At 33.3% G+C, this 20,757-nt stretch overlaps 2 protein-coding genes across 3 annotated transcripts; both read left to right on the forward strand.

Annotated features, from left to right (window-relative positions):
* Positions 1–1,335: 1,335 nt before the first annotated feature.
* Positions 1,336–8,195, forward strand: LOC110683703. Of its 2 annotated transcripts, XM_021860096.1 has the most exons (8): positions 1,338–1,614; positions 1,698–2,166; positions 3,019–3,136; positions 5,369–5,490; positions 6,241–6,326; positions 6,935–7,044; positions 7,146–7,178; positions 7,865–8,195. In XM_021860096.1, the coding sequence occupies exons 1-8, from the start codon at positions 1,524–1,526 to the stop codon at positions 7,913–7,915; spliced, it is 1,080 nt and encodes a 359-aa protein (XP_021715788.1). In that variant the 5' UTR covers positions 1,338–1,523; the 3' UTR covers positions 7,916–8,195. The 2 variants fall into 2 exon arrangements, with proteins under 2 accessions (XP_021715789.1, XP_021715788.1); XM_021860097.1 differs by lacking the exons at positions 7,146–7,178; positions 7,865–8,195 and adding an exon at positions 6,559–6,647 and having other exon boundaries at positions 1,336–1,614; positions 6,935–7,034.
* A 6,044-nt stretch (positions 8,196–14,239) lies between these two features.
* On the forward strand, positions 14,240–18,900 carry LOC110683704 (probable RNA-binding protein ARP1). The gene is made up of 5 exons (XM_021860098.1): positions 14,240–14,747; positions 15,017–15,363; positions 15,487–15,529; positions 16,909–17,185; positions 18,641–18,900. Exons 1-5 carry the CDS (start codon positions 14,535–14,537, stop codon positions 18,658–18,660), a joined length of 900 nt encoding a protein of 299 aa, XP_021715790.1. The 5' UTR covers positions 14,240–14,534; the 3' UTR covers positions 18,661–18,900.
* The last annotated feature ends 1,857 nt before the right edge of the window (positions 18,901–20,757 follow it).

A 20,757-nucleotide genomic window follows, 5' to 3' on the forward strand; every position in this document is an offset into this window, starting at 1 on the left:
GTCGACCAAGCGAAGTGGAAGGCGTGATGTCATCCTCTACGGGCTCATGCTCCCGTCTAGTGTTTCGGGACCGTGAACCCGAGCCTCGTTGTCTAGCCATGCTACATTGTGCAAAATTATCATGAATTAAGGTTCTATAGTATCTAAGGTTCGCCTAGCCGCATGATACTATGTTCGCAAAAACAGAGTACGTAGTACTAAAACAGAGCACAAATTCAAATTGAGCATGACAACATTTTTCAAGCAATCAAACAATTTCTTGCAACACTATAGTGATTATTGTGACAAATTGAACAAGAATTGCTAGCAAAAACATCAAGAACAAGTCACATTGTTCTTCACGACCTTAAGAGGTCCAACAATGGCAAATTGCTCATTTCTTCACCAAATTGAGTCAAACAAGTCTCAAATTACTCCCAAGGCAATATACAAACATAATCAAGCAATTTCATGGCATAAAACTTGACAAACAAAGCAAATTGAGCATTATAAATTTCGAATTTTCATGAAATTCGTGAATAAACATGCCAAGAATTCATAAAAACTGATGTGAGTTTGAAGAAAACTTACATAGATCAGGAAAATAGATGAAAAGAGCTTTGATTTGCAACAAATTTGAGCGAATTCGGTTGAGAAACGAGCAAGCAATGAGCAATTGAAGCTTTCGGGTTTCTTCGAGCAGTTTCGCGACGACAAAGCAGCGAAATGAAGAGGAAAGGGGTATTTAAGGAATCCCCGTGCTGGCGCCAAGCCCTATGCATTGGCGTCACAAATTTGGCTTGGCGCCTGGCGCCAATATCAGCGCCTGGCGCTAAGGCCATGTGTGGCGCTGATGGTTTTTCAGCGACGCCAAAGCACCCAGCCACCTGATGAGGTTGAGCTAGCCTTCTGCAACATATTTTTGGGTTCCTTGGTACGCCAGTTAGCCCCTCTAAGCAATTTGACATGATTTAGTAATCGGCTTGATTACATAAAGTGATCGACCTGATAAGAGATCGTCTCACTTAGCTTAAAGCGCCTAAGCATGGCTCATTGAGAACACAAAGGAAAGAAGGAGATGAAATAGAATATAGAGAGTAGGAGAGAGAGAGATAGAGTAGGAGAGAGAGTGTTAAATTGGAGAGAAAAGGGTGTGAAATTAGGCAAAGTGGGGTGTAATTAGGAAAATAGGGGTCATGTGCGTGGCACATGCTGCCAATGCAGGAGAATGGTGAGTCAATGTCGGAAAGTGGGTTTTGGTTGTCTTGAACAAAAAAAAAATTGAAGGTTTATCTTTGGCCAAAAAATTTTTAAAAGGTTTTTTTAGACAAAAAGAACACTTTAAAAGGTTTTTCTTGACAAATTTTCCTTTTTTTTTTTTTTTTTTTTTTTTTAAGCCAAGTGAGGTTCAAAAATTTTTAGGTAAGTCAAACCATTTACTCCATAACATTTTAACCCCTTAATCAACTGTTTTATTTTCCACCAAAAATCTGATTTCGCTGAAATTGGTGGCGCCTTTTCAAACGGCTACCTGAAAACAGAAGATGTCGACGGCGAGATTCCTCTTCACAAATGGCGTCCTTTCACCACCTTCCGACACACCGTCGATCTCCACCTTCCTCGAAACTCACTCAGGTTTTCTCTCTCTCCTCTCTTTCTCTCTCTTCTTCTCTCTTCAACCATTGAAGCTTAAACCCTAGAAATTCAACAATTTGCAGGTGCTTACACCACTACTCGAACCCACAACAATGGCGAACTCCTCCTCTTCTGGGACCGCCATCTCAAGCGACTTTCCAATTCAATCCAATTCCTGTTTAAATCGAACCCCCGCCTCGTTTTTGGGGCCCAATTTTCTGGGTCTTCCTTATTTTCGTCTTCAGTGAATTGGGATTCTTTGATTCTTCGTCGTGTTAATGATGCGATGAGGGTTTCGCTTCCGGTTGCGATTAAGGAGAGGGGTAAAGGGGAGGAATTGGCGATTTCGACGCTTGTTGGAGGGAATAATGAGGAATTGAGTGGAATTCAGGGGGGAAATGAGGAGGAGATGATTGATAGGGTGTTGGATGTGTATGTGCATATTGGAATGTATGTGCCACCGGTGTTTGGTGTTGAGGGGAACGCGGCGCGATTGGCTGTGGTTGGATGTAGGAGGGATTTTGCTGAGGCTAAGTACTCTGATTGGGCAAGGTTTGGATATCTAATTTTGTTTGTTTTGATTCTTTACTGTCTTGTAGTTAATTTGCGCTTTGTAGTTTTGAACTTCATGTTTATATTATTATCAACATTTTATTACTTTGGTGTGTGTATGAATATGATTGATATGAGGTTAAAAAGAGCAATGTGTGATCTTCTTGTTAGATTGGTCAATGAAGCAAAAGTAGCTTTCCACCCCTTGGTTGAATTAGATGATTACTTTAGGCTTGCCACTGGATTTCGTGACTCGAGGAGACTTATATTCATGTAAAGGGCTAGAAGTAGTTGTGAATCAGTTAGGATCAACATCAAATGTTTCATACATGTGGGCTTTCATCATGATGTAGTATTCGAGTGTACTTAATTATTAGATGGCAATATATTAGTTGAACTAGAGGCCATGAAACAATATTTGAGCGCCTATTTTCCTCATGTTGAGTTACTAGTCTATGGATTTAATGTTTGAAGGGAAAGAAGTGGGAGGTGAGGAGAAAGGGAGATGCAGTGGAGAGATAAGAATAGTAACCCATACTACTAAGCCAATGCAACTTTGACTATTGAGTGTGATTTATTTACTGCATTTTATGGATGCTTTTCCAGTCTTACACATTTGAAATTTTTAAGATGAATGTATGATGCATCTTTGCTGTTGGTGTAAATTCTTTAATATAAAATCTTATGCTTTGCCATAATTTAACACTGAGAAACTGGTGTATAGAAAATTGCTGTAAAAGAATGTGTGCATAGGCATTTCATGGATCTTCCTATTTTGTATGCTGAAATATTTATGGCTTTAACTCCTGTGGTCATTCTGAGTTGTAATATGGGAAGCTATGTTCTAGGTAGGCTAAGGAAGCCATTGGAAATGTTGAGACCTCCTTCTGCTACCGAACTTTTATTGTCAGACAATGGTGATCAAATACTTGAAGGGTCGATTACAAATTTCTTTGTAGTTCGTTTTAAGGTGAGAAGTTAATTATGTATAGGTATCATATAGGAACCTGACCTTTTGCACTCCATAAAGGAGCCCCTGTAAGCAGGATGAGGTTTTATTCTGGTTTTACTGACTTTAATTATAAGAAAGAGAACATTAAAATATGATCCTTTAATGCCTGTTGCTGATGGAATTTATTTTTTTTTTTGTATATTTGTTTTATAACCTAGTTTTCGATATCAATTGTACAGTATCAGTTTGCATAATCATGATCTTTATTTTTTTTTTTTTTAGTTTGCAAGTTTTGTTGAGTCCTTTATAGCAACATCAAAGGTTGAAACAGGAGTAGGTGACATGCACAATGCCATACATCTGGTTGTGGGCTATTGGTGCTGTGGCTAATTAGTGAGTTTATCCATGACTTTATGAGAAGATTTATTATCGTACTAACATGTTAGTGAAAAAATTATGCCACTCCCCTCCACTCTTCAAGCACTACTACCTTTCTTTTTTCATATGTTCCACAAAAAAAAAAAAAAAAAAAAAAAAAAAAAAAAAAAAAAAAAAAACTCCTCACTTTAATCCTTTTTATGGAGAAAGATGTGTAATAGACTAATAGGCCCACACACACGCTCAATTCTTTAAAAAATACTCCCTCAGTCCCTTAATACAAAGCCTCTTTCTAGGATTTATTACTCACATAATAAAGAGAAAGAGGCTTTGTAATAAGGGACGGAGGGAGTAGTAAATCAATAGCCTTTCTCCTCCTCAAAATGTGATAAAGCAATCATGTGGACCCAAGTTTTTGCACTTCTTCTGCATACAATTGTTATATGTGGAGTGGAAGATATATGTTACTCTGACTCTTCATTTCGCCTTAAGTATTCATGTTGGAAACTCGACCGTTGGACTTTGGTATGTTCGTATGACTCATGAACACTTCATTTTGGAACAAAATTGGGTAAATTTTTCTTTGAATGTTTCTTCTAGCTGCTAAGTAACATACAAAGTATAATTTTTATCCATCCATTGTTTTGGATGTTTTAAAAATCAATAAACCTTAGATATGATTGGAGCTTTTCTATTTTGTGGCAATAAGTGACAATATCCTATCCTTTTACCATTTTTATTGGATTTGACTTTCATAAGGCTTAGTTTATTTAATCTAGAGAACTACTTTATATCTATCCTCGTAATTTTTTATAGGCCTACCTTCAAAAACATCTTTAGTTTACAATCTGATTCCCCTCTTCTCCCATGTATTTAGTCTTTTTACCCATATTGTGTTATTTGGTTCCTTCCGTTTTTACATGGGAGTATGGGACAACCAATTCGCTTCCATCACAAGCTTTGTACATTTAAGGTTTTCGTGCTTCTTATCTTAAACTTCTTTGAAACTAGTAATGGAAAATTTAACCTTAGTTCTTAAATCTATCATGTTGCTTCAACAAATACTTGTTAGATGCTTGATTTTCTAATCCAGAGTTTTAAATTTATGTTGAGTGGAATTTTTGGTAAACATCTAATAATATTGATTAGTTGATTAGATACACCCATCATTGTTATTTCTCTTTCCAAATTTTCAAGTTTGAAAGTAAGGTTCTACTTTGAGTTGAGAGCACGTCAAGATGGCAAACCCGTAGTGCCTAGATGGGCAACAATGGAGAGTGAATAATTGTTGCTTGATACTAGAAGAATAGAGGGACTTAAATTGGAGACAGTAATTCAATGGAAAAAGGATGGAGATAGAGACGTTTATATGACACAAGAGTGTAGTGATTTGTTTCCTTAGTGAATACTGTTACTGGTGGCATTATTTGAACAAAAAAGTAGTTTAAAGTTGAAATTATTATGAGGTAATTGTTTTAATAAGGGGTATATATTTGATGGTTTCCTCTAATTTTTTCTTTTATCAATTCTTCTTGTGAATTATTATTGAAAGAATATTAAATCTTGAATGCAATGGGATTATGAAATGTGATCTTTGTTGGGTTTCTGAAATTGGAACATTTATAGGAGCGGGGGAGGGGGTGTTTGGCCAGGTATGAGGCTTGATTTGTTGGTCTAAATGTTTAATTGTGACTCTGTTTGTGTATTTTCCGTATTTGGCGGAGTAGGTGAACGTAAGCGAAGGTGATTTTTAATTGACCACATTTAGGAAATTAGGCATTCCTGTTGCTGTGATTGTTTTTGTTTTTGTTTTTTTTTTTTTGTAATAGTAAAATCGAGTTTTCTTAAACATGTGTCTATGAATATATATAGGGGGATAATGAAGTCACTGAGAAAAGATCTATAAATCGCGGGACTTTGCAATCATATGAATTACAGACAGCTCCTGTAAAAGACGGTGTCCTTCCCGGTGTTATCCGCCAGTTAGTAATTGAGTAAGTGCACTTACCTTTTAATTTAGAATTTAGCATTAATGTCTCCCTGAAATGCTTGTTAATATCTTAGTTTAAATGCTTTTTACAGTTTATTGTTCTTATAACCATCACTAATACTCCCTCCAACCTAGACTAGTGGTTGGTTTGGCAGAATTGTCATTGGGTATAAATCCCACCTCTCTATCATTCACATTTGTTCAATTACTTTGGTTTCTTAGAAAGTGAAAGGTTGTTTTGGAAGCTTATAGTCAAGTCCTGCCACGAGATAATTCTCCATCTGAATTGAAGGGTCTGATTGTCAAACAAATCTGCTTCATCTTTTTTATTTCTCTAAGAAAATATATGTCCTTTATGATCTTTCAAAGAAAAGGCGTATTTCGTATTAAACTGCAGGAATTTTCAAAGTAATTCTTGTTTTGCTATAGCCCCAGGGATTATATTCTAAACAATTTAACTTATCATTGGTAGGTTGCTTTCCTCCACCCCCATTGATGAAAGGAATTATGGAGTATTATAATATGACTCATATGAGAAAAGGATACTTAATATTAGCTACTATTAGGGCAATCATAAACAATTGTTTAGGTCATGCTTCTTAGTTCGTGCAATGGAATATGTTGAGTTTTGTTGAAATATATATATTCTTCATATTTGTTCTGAAGCAACGCATTTTATGCTTCCCTAGTCAAAGATCAAGCTCACTGTGTAAATTTGGTAACATTTTTTGCTTCTGTTATTTTACAAAAACAGAATATGTTTGAGCAAGGGAATTGCAATTCGGGAAGAATCACCATCTTGGTCAGAACGTGACAGTTGGGAAGAAGCATTTGTTACAAGTGAATATCCTATCTTGTTCTATTATATGTAAACTTTCTCAATATTTTTTAAAGGAAAGAGGCACCTTTGCTGCAGCCCTGCTGCTGGGCTATTATAAATAAAAAATATGTGCATTGTGTTTCTTCTACCTCATTTGCTTTAATATTAGGTATATAATAGACAGCCTTACCATGAGTTAGTGGAGTGCTATCACTTAAATGTTTGGAGTACTAAATTATCACTTGCTTCTAGGTTTTCATCTCTTGACGGTCGTTAAAGTAACCAATCTGGACCTCATTTATTTGCTTTTCCAATGTTGGGCATGGACCAACACCTTGAAGGTATATAAATTCTTGGCATGGCCTCTGAGAGTTAGAAGCTTAATGGAAAAAATGATAGATGTATCTGATTTGGATATTTCTAAGAAGCCTGACAACTTTAAAATACCTGAGCAACATTAATGATTAACAACACATTAGTCAAAGAAGAGCAAGTTTGGTTGAATTTGGAGAAATATATTTTGTCATGTGTCATCTCAGTTATTATAACTAAGCATGATTTTTTGGAATCCTATGAATTTTTTTGTTTGTTCCACCTAACTCCTCTTTTTCTGTCTGCTTTACTGTAGATAGTTTGAGACTTCTGCAGCATGTCGAAACGATTCAAGCCCCTCGATCATGGACCTCATTAGGATCAAAATCCTGGAAAGAAGTGTCGTGGATGGAGAAGAATTTTAAGGTATGCATTTTCATAACATTCCCGTACGCTTTAAACCAGCATATGCTATTATATAGCTTTCTCACCTTATCTCTAATGTCACCTTCTATCAAATTAAACAGGAGAGTCCAGGGATGATTACAGCATTAATCCAGGTATATTCAGTAATGTACATGAGCTTTAAAAAGTGCTGATATATCATTTGCTCTGTTAGGTTGTTAAAATTACTCGAGGTGTAAATTTGTTCTAGTCAACAATAATACTGCATTTTAAAAATACATGGTTGGTCCTAAGCTTCAGTTTGAAGGCATTCCTTATCTGCATAATGTGAGCATTGGCGATTTTATTTGCTCAAGTTTTGGGAGTGTTATTTGGATTCCTTTTTCTGATTGTACATTTGAGGAACAAAGTAAATTCTCCACTTTGAATGACAAAAATTCTACTGCATTTGGGGTGCTACTCCGATCTTTTCATTTCCCCCCTCCCTCTCCTCTTGAATTCCTGCCAAACTGGCTGCAACGGCGGTACCTTTTAGTGTTTTAGGTATACATAGGTTACAAGGCATAAGAGATGTGGAGCGCTTGTGAAAGGGTAATTCTCTCTGACATGGCTGGGTGCATGTGGAAGTGTTGATCATCATCAACTTAGTTGTAAAAGGTTTAAATTCGTTCACTGTAGCATGAGCTCTTAGATTCACAATGATAAGTCCTTCTTTATGCGCCTCAAACTTTTCAAAACATTGACCCAAAGACATTTTTATGGACTTTTCTGGCTATCATTTTGTTCATGAAAGGGTTAGCCGATGAATGATCTCTCCCTCACTTCTGATATACTTTTGCAGAATGAAATCATGAAGAGAACTGGACTTGAAGGCTATCCACTAGTTTTATGAAACAGGTTATTTACTGTGTAAGTTTAACCTGTGCGAATTGTTTATAAAGGAATTGACTGTAATTTGTTACTTTTTGTGCTGCTAAAGCAAATTACAATCTGCCAAAAGATTAGATGATTTTAGTCCCATTTTCTTCGATCTTTTTTCCTCCTGAATGTAACTTAGCTATTATAAGACCTTGAATCTTCTGTGTATCAATCTTCCTGTGTTGTATCTTTTCGTGTCGTATTTTTCAACCTGCATTTTCAATATTGAGCTGTATTCCAAATGCTTCATACCAGCATAATTTTCTTCTAGTAATCTGGCAATTTCAAGTAATATGGAATTTAAACCAAAGACAATTCCGTATTGGATATGTTATGGAAGTAAGGAACTACTCCCATCCGCATTTCCTACTCACTAATGTACTTCTCTCTTGATTCATAAGACATATTTCCTCTGTTCTTTTTTACTTGATCTGTTTCTTTTATCACGCTTGTCAATGCAAAACTTTAGCGATCAATAACTTTAATTCTTCACAAGTAAAAATTATAAAAGTTGTATATTACGATAGTACTTATTGAGACGAATTAAAAAAGATATCATATGAATATATTTTTCCTTACATATCATTCACAAAATACGGTCAAAGAAGATGTGGTGAATAGTGTAAAAGTCAAAGCGGATCAAGTAAAAAAGAACGGAGGAAGTATATTACAAGCTACTCTGTACTTGTTTTTACATATACAATGTAAATTCATGTAATCATACACAAATTTACTTGCTAAACAGAAAAGGTCTGTGGGATAAAAACCCGTTTTCCTCACTTCTAAAGGGTCTTGCATGCTACTCCACTTACCTCTTATCTAATTTAAGTCAATTAAATTGTCCAAAAATAAATATCGCTCAAAATGTAACCCTTATTAAAACACGGAGGAAGTAATACACATACATTATAACATCGCTACCGAGTCTACCAAAACTACCCCTTTCTCAATTCAAGATCAACTCTGCTTTTCAGGCATACAAGTAAAAATTAAATATTTCTACAGCACGTTATTGACAGAGGAGGTTGCTTCTTGTTCACCAAGTTGGAAGTATAAATGTATTATACGAAGTACTAGTGTACATCCAGCGGCAATTATGCCTTGAATGATTTATACTCTCATACTTTGTTTAACTGAAAAATTATATACTCTATAGGTTTTTTTTTTTTTTTTTTTTTTTTTTCCTTTTTATATAGTTTTAACAAAATATTTTAAATATTTTTGTGGTCATTAAATATAAATATATTTAGAATATATGCTTTTAATAATTTAGTACAAGAAGCAAGGCGACACAGGTGATATGCTACCTTTAAATAATTTTAATAATTTTTTTTTTTTTTTTGTTATTTATTATTAAATTAATTTGTTGAAAACAAAGCTAATCAAAGCATATGCCACTTCACAAATTATGAGACCCATATGATGGGGAGTCCAATCGGTACAGTGTCTACTTTCCAGCTCAGTGCTCACTATTTGGAGACCCCTTGTTTATGAGTCCAGCTGCTCAAACTAACCCATTCAACAATCAACATTCTATTTTTAAATACAGCAAAATAATTTCATCCCCTTACTAATATTTTGATTTTGCCTTAGGGATGTTGCCCTCTATGAATCTTCATTGGATTAAGTCAATTACAAAGTCACAGAAGAGTCTGACTACGTATAACCTCATAAAAGTAAATTACAATATATATTAGGGTCTGTTCTTATTGACTGAACTCAGCTGAACTGAACTGAACTTAGCTGAACTGAACTGAACTGAACTAAATATTTTATAAAGAAAGAAATTAGGAGCTGAGCTGAATTGAACTGAACTGAACTGAACTGAGTTGAACTGAACTGAACTGAACTGAATTAAGCTGAACTGAACTGAACTGAATTTCAACGTAAGAGAACATGCCCTTAGTAACAAGCGGTCAAGCGGCGTTACACGGATTGATAGTAAGTTGTTAGCTCCTTTCATTCAACATGCGATTGCTAGTTTCAACTTGATATGTGATTTTTTCTATTCTCTACATGTGAACTCATCTTAACTTAGAAAGGTCACACATATTTTTGCGTTGCCCTCTCTTGATATCCTAAATAAGCCAATTAGGTCAATTTTGGAAAGTTCATCAATTCTCTTGGACTACATGATCCAAATATATACGTAGTAGAAGTATTTCTTCAACTCATTTCCATCTAGCATTATAACCAATGTGTACTCCCTTTTTAGGACCGTTATAATTATAAGAAGTTCTTAATGCCCAATTTTTTTTTTTTGCTAAACTAAGGGTACATTGTAACTTGTAAGGCAATATAACAATTGTAGATTTATCAATCCAAATTGATCCATTCTCCTTATTATATCAATACATTGGCGATTATATCCAGTCTCAGAGTACTTATAGAAATTGAATGTAGATAGTTTAATTGCGATGGAAAGTATGCATTAAAAATAAAAAGTGATGGTCAAAACTAACCACGTTTGACCACAAAAGTGTAGTGAAATTATAAATTTAGTTAGGATATAATACTTGTTTTTGTACTACAGTCAAGGACACAGTTTATCGCAGAGAGAGTAAGGAGTATTTGCTAAGATATAAAGATGTTTAACTTTATAGTTAGTTACATGTGTTAATATACTGGTAACTCTATAAGATATGATTAAAAAAATTTAGCACCTTTACCTAGATATAGTAAAATGAGAAGGATGAAAGACCTTGAAATGTCAAATCCTTTATAATCTACCCTTTTAAATACTTATATATTTCGGTTTTATCTTCTATCCACTACTCCTTTGAGTTTGAGCTTCAAATTATTTTAAATCTACCATAATATAAGACTATTTTAGTAACCTAAACCTCAAAAAGTTCAACAATTCAAAATACTTTGTAAGAGAGCTGTGAATTTGGGTATTCAAGTCGGGTTCGGATCTGGTCAAATTAGGTCTCGGGTTTAATAAGATCAGGTTTCCTTAGGTCAATAATCTAGCCTCACATCAGGTTTAGGTTCAGGTCGGGTCAATTTCGATTCAGCTTATTCCGGGTCATTCACCCTTTCGGGTGTAGGTCGGATTAATTAGATTCGAGTCAAATTTCGATCGGGTTAAATTTTAGGTTCGGATTGTGTTGAGTCGGGTTTGGGCGGGTTAATAGATGGTACATTAGGGTTTGGTCAGATAATTTTTTGGTCGGATTATCTTAAAGTTGGATCATTCTTGATTTGGATTCAAGTTCAATTCAAATAAATATCAATATGGTCAAGTTGAACTTATATAATTACGTCTTGCATAATTTGATCAAGCATTATCAAGATTTTATTAAACCTATATGCAAAGTAATAGAGAACAAAAGGTATATAAGATGAACAAATTGTACCAAATAATATTTTGTTAAGGACTGAGGGTTTACAGAATTGTACCTATATATAACCTGAACAAAAGGTGTATAAAATTCTATTAAACCTTTCATGACTCGGGTCAAGAACAGGTTGTGTAGGGTTTTAACGTTTTTCAGGTTCTAATTGGGTCGGTACTAGTTCAGATTCAGATTGTTGTCAAGTCAGATTAAATCGGTTGACAACTACTATCAGGTCGGGTGCAAGTTCGGGTTCAGGTCGTAAAGTAATGGATCAAATCGGGAGTCAATTAACATCATGTCAGGTTACAGGTCTAGCTTCACCCCATTGTTTGGCTACATGTCAGATTCAAATCATTGCCAGTTCAGATCGGGTAAGTTTTTGACAGTTCTACTTAGTAGTATCGTATTCCTACATGATTATCCAATTGCACAAAGTGAGAACCGAGTTTATAAAGATAGCACGCATACCAAAAGATGTTCCTCGCTCTTTGTCTCTATTTAATTGAAACAATTTAACCAACATATTATTTTTAAAAAATTAAATTGACGTACTCTTTATTTTATTTTGTGATCGATGGTAATGGATTATGGAGTCCAAACTAAGGTAGAGTTAATGAAAGAGAAATACATCAACTAAGGGCCTATTATGATTAAAATGAATTGATTGAAGCTAAATTGAACTGATTGAAGCTGAATTGAACTAAACTAAATTGTTTGTGAGAAAAGGAAATTATAAGCTAAACTAAAATGAAATGATTGAAGCTGAACTGAATAGAAATTAACCTGAAGAGAACAGATTCTAAATAAGAACAACTTTATAATTAAGAAAAATATATCAACTAAATTGGAAGTAAACAAGTACTCGTAATCGTTACTAGGGGAATAATTTGGCGAACAGTGTAACGATCCATGGATAGATTGATGGATCACGTGACATAACTGAAACTAGTGTTGAAATAGGAGTGAAAGTTCTAGGCAGTGAGTGAGTGGGTCAAAGGTGTGGGAGAAAGCATGTGATAAATAGGTTGTTAGCATAAGTAGTTTGTATTATGATCTGATAGAATGTGTGTATGTCTACTCTACTCTGTGCCAAAAGTTAAGACAGCTTTGGTACTTCATTTACAACACGCGATTGCATGTGATGTTAAGGCTGGAACAACCTTTTCGTTTTTCTTCATTTTTTGTTAATTTCTACTTAATTTGTATTTCATTTGTTATTTGCATGAATCAATTAGTATATAATTATATGAATTGTAAAGCTAATAAATTAAAGCGATTGAGGATTCTCTAATTGAATGTTAAATTGTCAAGATTCTCACGCGTGATTGATGGGTGAGGGTGCTCAATTGCTTGAATCATTGCCTCTCCAATCCTTACTTGCCAAGTCACTATTTTTATAACTCCATTCTCTAATTTTTTTTTAATGTGAATAATATAAGTTATATTTCTTTGATAATTTAATGGATCATCTTCGTACAACTAAGAGTTTGTTTTGATTTACTGAACTTATCTAAAATGAGTTGAACTGAATTGTTTATGAGAGAAAGAAATTAGAAACTAATTAAACCGAATTAAACTGATCGAATTGAATTGAATTGAACTGAAATTAAGTTGGAGAAAATAGATCCTTAACTCCACATTTTGAGTGGATTTGGAATCGGCATAGCCATCAACTTTATAAGCTATATATACATGTATTTTTAGGCTTAAATTGAATCTTTTATAGACGAGTTTCGTAATAATTATCTAACATCAAAAAATTAGATCTATAAGTAAATACTTAAGGAGGCAAGGGGTAAACGGAATTGATGTTGTTAGTTCTAAAGCTTCTCCCCTTACAAATTCTCGTATCCATATGATATTTTGCATGCATTATTATAAAATGGATTACCTAGTTACCTACATATAATTCTAGTGAATTTTGAGCATGATTCTACTAAAATACTTCGTATAATTTATTTTCTCTTTTGTTTCATCTCTCTTCACTGTGTTCTTGACCCACTCGTTTAAGTTAGGCTAATGTGATTGAATTTGAATATCTTATTTCTGCCTCTTAATTTATTTATTTTTCTTAATTGCAACATCTCTTCTTTAATTTGCATACAATTTAATTTAAGGAGGAGATTTAAATGTAAGAAAAAGGAGGAGATTTAAGAAGGTAAAGTGATGAAACAACTAATACGGAGTAACTTAAACTATTATTAATAACAACCTAACATGTCCTTACCGTTGCTCTAGTTATTTTTGCTGATATGTCTTACTTCGTATTTGTTTACCTTTTCTAATGCTCTTTTAAAAAGTTTAAAGTATGTGCCAAAGTGACATGTTGTATTTAAAAATAAAGTATAATATAATTTCAAATAAAAAGTATTGATATATCTGTCAAAATGACTATTAAGAATGACATGATAATAAAGATCAAATATACATTAGAGTGTATTAAATTACAAAGCTAAAACTTCATTTAGCTAAAAAAATTTACTCTACCCAAGTAACTCAATTTGTACCTGAAAATCAAGGGTAATGCTATATGCAGCCCTTAGGGCTGCATATAAGCATTTAATATCTTTCCTTTTTAAGTATTAAATTGGGAATTTATCAACAATTCACGAGTAAATCGGTGTAATAATTGTATATTTATTGTCAATTCTTTCCACTTTTAGGTTCTTATAAGGGCTGTATATATCTTTTTCCGAAAATTAATACCTCATCGTGTTACACAACATAACCCAATTTGTACACGAAATTTAATAACTCGAGTTACACAACATAATTACGGATGATTTGTTTGCTACCTTTGTTTCATCTTATATAAAGGACACTTTTACGTTATTGTGCTTGTGCCTCTAATGGGACTATAGAACTAGTTAATTGACGAAGCTTCCATCAATTAATTTCTTTACTAAAAATAGTTTTTTTTTTTTAATAAAAAAAATTTAAGAAAAAAAAAAACCGTAAAAATGATGACATACGCCGCATAATAGTGGGAAAAACATCCAAGATTGGAGAGATGAGATCACGTTGCAAAGCTAAGAGACAACTATAGCACTAAATATCCCAATCAGCATATTCTTACCTGTCATTACCTGTCTTTTTTTCTTCCTTTTTTTTTTTTTTTTTAATTTAATTTCCCATACTATCCTTCTTCCCCTTATATTTTACCTCTTTTTTCTTTCACTCCTCTATTCTTTCTTATTCTTTTTTCTCTTAAACTTTCATCACTCCACCAATTAACTTAATCTTCATCCTAACATGACCATGAGCGACTTCAATAGCAACAATGGTGATAACAATACTAATAAATCGCAATTCGGCGATACGACGCTTACAAAGGTTTTTGTTGGTGGTTTGGCGTGGGAGACCCCTAAGCAAGCCTTGTATGAGCATTTTGAGAAGTTTGGTGAGATCTTAGAGGCTGTCATCATTTCTGATAAGATCACCGGTCGATCCAAGGGTTACGGCTTTGTAAGTTTTCAGTGTTTTTTATAAGGTCGACACCAAAATATTTTACATCAGATTTAAAATAGTTACACCAATTTGACCTTTTACCTTATTTATTTACTGGGAGACTTTGTAAGTTTTTAGATCTTTTTAATAAGATTCGACACCAGAATTTTTTATATCCGTTGCAAAATTGATATATCATTTTGACTTTCACGTTATTTATTTGGTGGAGTTGTTATGATCCAAAGTACAGTAATAATAATGATGTGTTATCATAATATATAAAACAGGTGACTTTTAAGGAGCCGGAAGCAGCAAAGAAGGCATGTGAGGATGCTACACCAACTATCAACGGCAGACGTGCTAACTGCAACCTAGCGGCCTTAGGGGCTCGCCGCCCACCAAGATCATCATCGACTACTCCTCAACCCCATCAACGGTCAGCATCCAACAATGGCAACAATGGTAGTGGTGGCGGCGGTGCTGATTGTGCATTGAGCCCTACCTCGGCTGCTGCACCTACTGCTCATGTGCAGTGGTACTATCCTGCTGCTGTTGCTGGTGGTCGTGCTGGTTCGCCTACTCCTACGACTCCGTATCATCCCCATCAACACCATCAACCTGTTCCCTTCTATGGGTATGAATTAAGGATGTTTTCTTAGTCGCTCGATTTTTTTTATTAGATGCATCGCTTTAATTGACATTAAGACACAATTTCTTGTTACAATATATAATTCTAATGTGTAACACTTATTTTCAGGTACTCTCCTACCTATATTGCAGCTGATGTTGGCTACAATCATGTAAGTAAATAAATTAAAATTAGCATGCAGTAACCTAATGCATTGTTATGTGTGCAATTATGCTGTCCGATGATTACATTGTTATTATCTACCATTTAATTAACACTTTATCTACTTCTTATTAAAATTAGGGAATATGTAATATTCTAAATGTCATGGATGCTTGTATTAGACTTGATTGTAACATGCATATTTCATTTTTATTGCTAATATAAATGTGCAAAACCATTAATAAACTTTACATACTCGGATTTAGAGCAACTTTAGCCTCAAGTCTTAAGACCTAACACTTGGATGTAACATCATTTTTTGTGGTCCCCATTGAAATGATGTCATTAAATTCTTGTTAAGACTCACTAAGACTTACACAAATTTATCACTTTAGCCCTAAGACTTAAATATTTGACATATTATATGTACAAAAGTGTAAAAAAAAAAGGGATAATAAAAAAAAAAGTGAAGTGGGTGAAGTGGGTCCTAATCTCGCTCAAGTCTTAAGTGGAGTAATTTCAAGTCTCAACTTGAGACTTGCTTGAGATTTTTGAAGAAAAATGGGAAAAGTCTAAGTATAAATCTTAAGACTTAAAATGAAGATGTCACCCTTAAGACTTGGGGGCTAAACTTGCTCTTATAATGAAAGTTATTAGTTAGTGTACTCAATTGTGAATTGTAACTAGACATTGGTGTGTATCCCAAACATTAGAAGTAATTTTTTTATGTAGTGCACTTAACTTTGAATGATTTCCTACCCTTAATTTCAAAATTGCACTAATGAGTAATGACGACTTGTTCGATGTTTTATGAACACAATTTGGATTGTATATTTGCATAAATTTATTTACGACATTAAACATTTAATTTATATTTTTTAAAAAATATGTATAGCAAATTAATTGAATTACACAAATAATACAAGGAGTGGTCCATATTAATTTAAATATTCCTTATATAATTATATATTTGGCCGTTATATCTCTTATTATTCTTTAAGCTCGCAATTAAAAAGATCTCATTGATGTCCCCACTTTATTTGCAAAACTATGCTAAGCTTTTTTTTTGAACGGAAACTATGCTAGGCTTTATTCATGAGTACGTAATTTGTATACCGTAATTTGGAACAAATTCCCTATGTTTTCCCTATGTTTCAATTATTAATTCAATGTATTATTATGTGTCAATAATAAATATAATTAACATTATCCGCAAATCTACTATAACAAGTATTGATAGTATATTTTTCTGTTCATTTTTAGTTAAACGGGAGAAATATTTTCATAATACTAGCATCTTTATAATTTGCCGTTATTATATTTGTTAAGACCGTTATTTGTATTGACTGAGTGGTCAAACTGAAACTAACATGTTACTGGTAATTGCAGAAATTAAGCTACAGTGGTGGGGCCTACATAAACGGGGGGCATTACCACCCACAGATGTATCCAGGTCAGGCTATGATGGCTGGAGCAAATACTTTGATGCCAATTTACCCATTTTACCCTTACTCTCATCACCACCAACAACAACAACACCATCATCAGGCTGCTGCTATGGGCCTACCAGCCCATATTTATCAGTCCACTTCTTCTGGCCCAATTACTGCCCAACCTCCCATCATCTCTAAGCCCACTACTCCTGTTTGTGTAACTTCTCCCTCAGGTAATTAAACTACTTAGTATTTTTTTCCCATTCATTATCTTGGTGTTTTCTATATTTAATCCGAGTTATTAATTGTAAATCGCAAATTCTTGTAGGAGACGGTTTTATAGTAGTGGTAGTTTGTGATAGGTTAAACCGTCAACGTTTAGTTGGACCGTCTCACCTTAGACTAGACCTAGTGTACACCAAAAGAATCTTGATGGAAATTATTGATTTTTCTTCCTTTATTCCGTAGACCACGTCAAGCAAAATTACTATTTTTAATTCCTTTTTGATGAAATAAATCTAAATAATGCACAACATTTACAAATCTAAGTACCACAATTATTCAATAATTCATAGTGGGTACACTTAGCATCAAAATCTAATTCTCTTTCAAGTTGTGCCTTTTTTGTTGTTGTTGCAAAAGACATAACAAGGTTATTTTGTAACAACGTATAGTATATGTAGCATTTCACAAGGCTAGATAGTGTTGATTGAGTATTGCGATCTAGATCGTAGCCACAGTTGAATCAAAATACATACTTCATATATAGGTTGGACAATATATTATATTTTTAATGAAAATAAATAGTAGTAAGTAAATTAAATTATTAATTACCTTGATTTGTTAATTACTATACGTCTGGCTCCCTCATGTAGTGGTGTAGTTGGCATCAGTCATGGCCTCTCATACGGTCTAAGCTGTCTTAAAGACATGGCCACAACTAATTTTGCTGGCATTACATGTGTGCAACTATCAATGTCATTCTATGTCTTCTACTACGTATAAAGTAGCACCACTATAATATTAAGAACATTCAAAATTAAAAAGCTAATTTTCTTTAGTTTTGATAATAAACATTACTAGTAGATTTTTGTTAAGACGTTCTTACTATAGTTTTTCCTCGAATACTCATTCTATCTAAATGATAAATTATTAGATTATTTTTAATTTTTGTCACGTTTGATATGTGATACTTGGTATTAATTTACTACGAGGTGTCATAATTAAATACCGTGTATTCTTTATGATAAAAACGATTAGTAAAATAGATCATTGATCATTAATTGATCGCTTATAAAACTCAATATGTTGGTATACCCTTAGTCGAAAACTACAAATATAAGATTGATAATGTTTAAGGATCGTGTATGAGATAGGTTAAGAATTCATATTCATAGATCTTCGACGACTCCATCAATCTTAAATACAATGAGGTAACCATACTTAGCAAAAATGATTTTATGATTCTATAAATTGTTATATTATCGATTTATACTTAAAATAACAAGGGATAGGAGTTCATAGAAACCTTTTATTGTGCTTATAGTACTATGTCAATATCATGTACTCAATTCTCTTTCTATTTAACGGAACAAATCTACTATACTTACGTAGGAAATTCTCCGTAATATGTCATTTAATCATTAATAATGGATATATGAATTATAAGCTAATATTTTGAGATTCAGTGTGTTTGGCTGTGGAGTAGGTTCAATTGGAGCAAGAGATTGTTTAAAGAATGGACGAAGATAATTAAAGGAAGAACCATTCAATAATTGCAAGCTAAGGAAAATGACGTGTTTGGCTCGGAAACAACATTGTTATCAATTCATTTGCTGGAAGAATGGCTCATATTTCCAACAAAAACAAGAAAATATGGGGGAAAATAGACCCTTAATTTTTAAAAATTCAATTTGTTTAATTATTATTATTAATTTATTATATTCTTAGGTATTGGACAATTAATTAATTAAATTAATAAATTCATTCTCTCTCTCTCTCTCTCTCTCTCTCTATTTTTCTTTTTCTAACTTACATGATGTAAAATGAGATTCTAATAGATCATGAAATCATGTTGTGTAGTACAAGTACTATCATGTAATCATCCCTACAATATCCAAATATATAAATTGTCGGAGTATTATTTTATACAATATACTCTCTTAGGCCTCTTTGTTTTTCTATATATTTTTATTTATTTTATGGTTTATAAAATGCAAGCTTTAATTATTAATATTTTTCATGTATTAAACGGAATAGAAAATTAATTATCAAAACTTTATGTTAGTATAATTTAATAAAAATACTAAGTGTATTTCAACACAAATGTACATAGCATATCACAATTCTCGATCATACCAAACACGGCTTGGCTCACTTTGTAAGAAACCTACCCTAAATCCTGAAGATTTAGGGCTCTAATTTTATCAAGTAAAGGTACTAAAAGGTAAGATTTTCCTTACTTTTCCCCCTACTTTGAAGTATCTAGCCTACAAAAACTAATTAAAAGAAGAAAAATTGAGGGAGTAATACGATTTTCATACCAATATTCTAAAGAGTGATGGAATCTTTACAGCTGGTAGTTAGATGAAATAGAAATTGTGCGTAAGATTCGAAGATATGGAGAATACTGACTAAGAGATTGAAAAGTATATTAACTGCATGTTCTTTGAACCATTTATGACTTGGCCACATGCTCATCAAGCTCGACTTCTGACTATCACAACATGCATATTTGCAGTACATATCCTTATGGTACTTCTATGGGATTTGCACTCATTATAACCAATTTTTTCCAACTATATAAGCGAGATTGATCCGTAAAAAAATAATATAAATGAATGTGATTGTACAGCGTGTTGTGATAGTCTCTCTCTCACACACACTATATATATATATATGTATGTATATAGACCCTGTTTGGGAAAAAGCTGAAAGCTGAAAGATGAAGCTGATTGAGTTAGCTGATTTTGATTAGCTGATTTTATTAACTGATTTGACTAACTTATTGTCTATATAAAAGTGTTTGGTAAATAGCTGATAGCTTAAAGGTGATTGAATAGTGAAATGACCAATAAGCTAATTGTGGGGTAGGTAGTTTAGATAGAATTTTAAATTAAATGAGGTTATAAGTGTCATTTCACAATAATTAATGAATAAGCTAATTGAAAAAGCTCCTAAAATGAGCTTTTTCAAAAAGAGCTTATTTAGTGGAATAAGCTCTTTCAATAAGCTTACTTCCAAACACTTGTATTAGCTTGTTAGACTAGTCAATCAGCTAAAGTTAGTCAAATAAGCTAATATACCCCCAATAAGCTAACTACCAAACAGGGCCATATATATACTTCCTCCGGTACACATTGTGTACAACAATGAATTACCAAACACGGATGTTACACACTATGTGCAACAAAGAAAAAATTTCCTTATGTGGTAAGCTTTTGTAAGTGAAATGACATTTCTTCCTTCACTTTACTCTCACTAAATAAACTTAAAATTTATAATCTGATTTAATTAAATTATAACACAACTTATTAACCTTAATCATTCCCACCAAATGAATTCAATCATCAAAAATACATTCATCCCACATTCATCAAACCCTAACCCTTTTCCCCAAATTTCCAGAACTCCTTCTTCCTCCCTCTTCTCACCATTTTTCTTCCATTTTTCATCTTCTCCACCATTTCCGTTTCTCAGTCTTCAATTTTCGATTCTCACTCTTTAATTTTCCACTCTCCATCTTCAATTTCTACTCGTTCTTCCCTCTTCTTGCTCAAATTTGAAATTGAGTCTCTATAAATGG

The sequence above is a fragment of the Chenopodium quinoa genome, unplaced genomic scaffold (genome assembly GCF_001683475.1).
Source record: "Chenopodium quinoa cultivar QQ74 unplaced genomic scaffold, ASM168347v1, whole genome shotgun sequence".
In the NCBI taxonomy this organism is placed as follows: domain Eukaryota; kingdom Viridiplantae; phylum Streptophyta; class Magnoliopsida; order Caryophyllales; family Amaranthaceae; genus Chenopodium; species Chenopodium quinoa.